Source organism: Helianthus annuus, chromosome 16, assembly GCF_002127325.2.
Source record: "Helianthus annuus cultivar XRQ/B chromosome 16, HanXRQr2.0-SUNRISE, whole genome shotgun sequence".
NCBI classification, from domain to species: Eukaryota; Viridiplantae; Streptophyta; class Magnoliopsida; order Asterales; family Asteraceae; genus Helianthus; species Helianthus annuus.
In genome coordinates, this window is record NC_035448.2 from 45,917,341 (window position 1) to 45,921,517 (window position 4,177).

At 41.8% G+C, this 4,177-nt stretch overlaps 1 protein-coding gene across 1 annotated transcript; it reads right to left on the minus strand.

Moving 5' to 3' along the window:
* Positions 1-1,533: 1,533 nt before the first annotated feature.
* LOC110923088 lies at positions 1,534-3,194 on the minus strand. Its single transcript, XM_022167267.2, has 2 exons — positions 2,466-3,194; positions 1,534-2,381 (listed from the first exon to the last, which is right to left on the minus strand). Exons 1-2 carry the CDS (start codon positions 3,035-3,037, stop codon positions 1,709-1,711), a joined length of 1,245 nt encoding a protein of 414 aa, XP_022022959.1. The 5' UTR covers positions 3,038-3,194; the 3' UTR covers positions 1,534-1,708.
* Between the last annotated feature and the right edge of the window lie 983 nt (positions 3,195-4,177).

Sequence of the window (4,177 nt, forward strand, 5' to 3'; positions counted from 1 at the left end):
TTCCATAGTCAAAGACGGTTGCGGTTTGCACATTCAATCTTCATTGCTTCATTAAAATTAACAAGGCAGTCTCGGTTGCATATTTTATAGAGACCTTTAAGTACGGATCCTACAGCTGCATAGAAGTCCAACAATCCATTCATTATCTGTTGTTATCTAAACAATATGAATGCACGCAACGAATTTGACAACTATGACAGCTTATTAAAAGTATAAATCACCTCCAATCTTTTCCTGGTCAAATCACACACTATAAAGTTTAAACTTATCGTGTGTTGTAGTTTGGAAAGATGACCGAATAGAGATCTGAATAACAAACTGTGGAGAACTTGTTTGTGTCGGGTTGTTCTGCTAGTTATTCGGAATGTTTCGGATCATCATAGAAGCCATCCCTTCGGAATGTACCCATCACATTTGATAGTTCATTATCTTAATAACGTTGTGTATTTGCTTACTGATTGTTGAAAAGATTTGTTGAAATCGAAGAAATGAGTAAAAAAGATTAAATGAGGCGTGCATTGTTTAAATCTGAATCAGGTCGTCAAACAAACACTACTAAAGATGATCCGAAACATTCCGAATAACTAGCACAACAAAACGTGGTATTTGTAATGATGTTTGGGAATTAAACGCATGTACGTGACAAAACAAGGATCGTTCTAACAGATTAAAGATATTAAACCAATCTAAGACTGTTTGTCGGGCTTCCAATGCTCACACAGGGTGATAAACAACGCTGATATGAACACATACCGTTGTGTATCTGAATCAGGTTCTCAAACTTGGACAGACGAAGTCAAATGTGATCAAATTGTGGAGAACTTGTTTGTGTCGGGTTCTTCTGCTAGTGGTTTCTGTAACCAATCCATTATCATCCTTGGTGGTTTCTGTACCCATCCCCGCCGATAACTAGCAGGATAGATAAATAACCAACACGAAGATCTCTGCGATCGCTAAGGTTTCCATCAACGGTCTGATCGGTAATGTTACTCTACTTGTGCTCCATTTAAGCGGCATGTTCCGATCAACGTTTATCGACATTGTTAAAGGTGATGAAGAGTTTAGAGACCCTAGAATGATTGTGTTTTTATTGGAAAAAAAACGGGAAACTGGAAAAAACAACCTTATATACGGCCCGTATACAGTTATACGGCTCGTATACATTTGGTAACATCAAAAAGTTTGAAAAAAACTCACAAAATAAATCCATTGAGCCGTATACGTTTTAATGATCGTATACACATGTATACAGCCCGTATAACTATATACGGACCGTATATAGTAAAATCAAAAAAAACATTCTTTGCGCATTTTTCTATTCAAAAACATTCTATACGGGCCGTATAATGTTATACGGCCCGTATGCAATAGGGGGTGTGAAAATAAGATATAAGGTATGTGTAAATAAGAGGGGAATATGGAAATTGATGTTGATGTTGAGAGGAAGTGAAAAAGTGATCAACATCAAGGGGCAGTATGACTGATCTCGAAAGTACGGTTTGTAGGACATCATAAAGTTTAAAGGATAGTAAAGAAGACTAAAACCATGTTCAAAGGATAATTGTGAAAATCTATACAACACAACTGTACATGTGACAATTCAAAACTCATTTAAAGAAAAACAAAAACCCCTGGTGAAGCAATCTCACAGGAAATTAAAGAAGGTATAAAACAAACAAGCCAACTTTGAACAAATCCACTCGGGTAACTATTCTCCGTCGTATCTCAGCTCCTTACGGAGCTTTTTAGAGAACGGCTGGCAGGCGTCCACGCTCAAATCCACAGCGGCCGCTAACGCTACGTACGCAGCCGCATCCTCTGTGCACGTAACGTATTGAACCCCAATCTCCACTTCCGGATTGGTACCACCCACCTTAGATGACATTACAAAACCTCGATACATTACTTGTGCCCATGACCCATCTGACCCTGACCATGACCACGAACCTGAGCCGGAGTCAAAGCTGCCGCTTGGGGTGATCATGGGTGACGCCCCGTTGCTTATGTCTATAGTGAATAATCCACCGTGCTTAGAACTGATAGTGGAGTTTGATATAGTAATCGGGTCCAGCCCAGCCTCTGGTAGTAGCTCGAAACGATAGCCGAGAAGGCCTGTAGAGTCCCTCCATGCCTCTAGACGGCCCCAGGGCTTCCATGTGTTGTTACCCGGTCGAAGTATGAGCCAACCACCTGGATTCGAGCGGCCAACGTCGTCTGATCCGTGTGATGGGACAAACGGTGTCACCATCGATGCCATCGCTACTGGTGAACCCGACAGATCATGGATTGTAATCGACCATCCTTTTCGCTCTTTCACAACTTTTTCTTTCTCTTGTCTCATTGATCTTAACCACTTTCCGGAGTTGTTTGCTTCTGATGATCTGAGAGGTGAACCAAGATAACTGTAAGATACAAATTACAAGAAAAATTTGTTCACTCCAATTAACAAAACATAAAGACGTTACCCAGATCTCAGGTTGCGGTCACCCGAGGTTCGGAAACTGAATTTGCAAGTAAAAACAGCTTGACGAAGATTCCCATTAACTTGGAAAACTTGTGGGCTACACTCGGGTTCACCATCAAACACGAAAACAAATCTTGGGTCGGGTTCAACCCGCACATCCAAATGCAACTCAACCGATTTCTTGGAACCAACCTTTACCCATCGGTTGTGAAGCACCAGGCATCCCCGGTTATTATCGATCACCTTAGAGTCCAAGCTCACCGAAACAGCACCGATAAGCTTACTGGATCCAACACCACAAATTGGATTTCCTTTCGGACCCGAATAGAGTTGTATTTTCAGTCCGTTTGATTTGTCAAGCACCAGCTTATCGAACTCTGATTTCTTGAAACTGAAGCTTGCCTGAACCTGATCGCCTACTTGATTCACATGATCAGAACACGCAACATCGGCGATCTGGGTTGTGAAGTTCTTGAGCTTAATCTTGCAATAACAACTCAACGGTGGAGGGCTGTTGCAAAACTTAAGACATAAATTTCTGACTACAATTCGAACGAAAGGACACGGATCCATTCAATCAACTACACTGACGTAGTGGCTTATTTCCTGGAAATATAGTGATTGTAATTTAAAACTACACAATATATAATAGATACAGACAGATATGTGATAGTGAGATTGAAAGTGGCATGAGCTGGAGAATTAAAAATATAAATGAGAGAGGATGATGCATGGACATGCGTGCAAGAATGAGCTGGGAGATGCCACCCGAATCTATTTAATATTTATATATCTCCACAGGTTATACATCAATATTAAAAAAATAACATACATGTCCCTCAGCAAGTTGTTTCCTTTTTAGTTCTGTCATCGACTATGTAATCCATCTAAGCATATTTGAATAATCTATTTGCTAATACATCCACATCCACATTTACCTTTTCTTATTGTTATATATCATCCCTAGTTTGGCTTGTTGACATGTGTAGTGTGAATTAACATTTTCAGAATGTCGATCTGTTAGAAATTTCACTTCGATGAAGTATTATATTGACTTGGATTTAATTGTGAAACAACCGAGATTTGAGCACCCGATGTTTTTCCAAGAATACTATTATCTGCGTGCAATCACGTTTTGATAAAATCTTAGGTGCTGTTTGTTTTTTGAAGAAAAGTGCTTCTGGCCACTTATGTCTGCGTCGCGCAGACACACGCAGATCGTTGGGTCCTGCAGCTTGTTTGTTTTCTTGAAGAGCTTCTCACCAAAAACCTCTTCCCCACCTCTTCCCCAAGCAGACATGAACCCAAGTCTTCAAACCTCTTCTCTCTTCCATTCAACACAGACCACCACCTCCTCTTCTCTCTGCATCACCTTCACCACCCATCTCCGCCACCACCTCCACCACCACATCTCCGCCACCACCTACACCACCACATCTCCGCCACCACCTCCACCCCCACAACGAGTCCGGTGAACCCTTCTCCGGCTACCCCCTCTTTCTCACCCCTCTCTACTTTCTCTCTCATCGTTTCACCGTCGAACATCAGGGGGTTGCTCAGATCTGAAAGGTTGCTCAGTCGGTGGTGGAGGAGTTGGTTGGTGGGGAAGATGGTCGTTGCTCAGATCTGAAAGCTTGCTCGAAACAGGGGCTGACCCCAACATTTCTCCGCCACCACTGTTGATGGTTGGTATTTTGGTATGGTGGCGGGTTG

What these genes read in the sequence shown, in the direction of transcription:
- LOC110923088 (XM_022167267.2), bottom strand. Translation starts at nt 3,037, where the DNA reads ATGGATCCGTGTCCTTTCGTTCGAATTGTAGTCAGAAATTTATGTCTT. An exon ending in GACCGCAACCTGAGATCTGG is followed by an intron (nt 2,382 to 2,465) that starts GTAACGTCTTTA and finishes TTCACCTCTCAG; the next exon opens with ATCATCAGAAGCAAACAACT.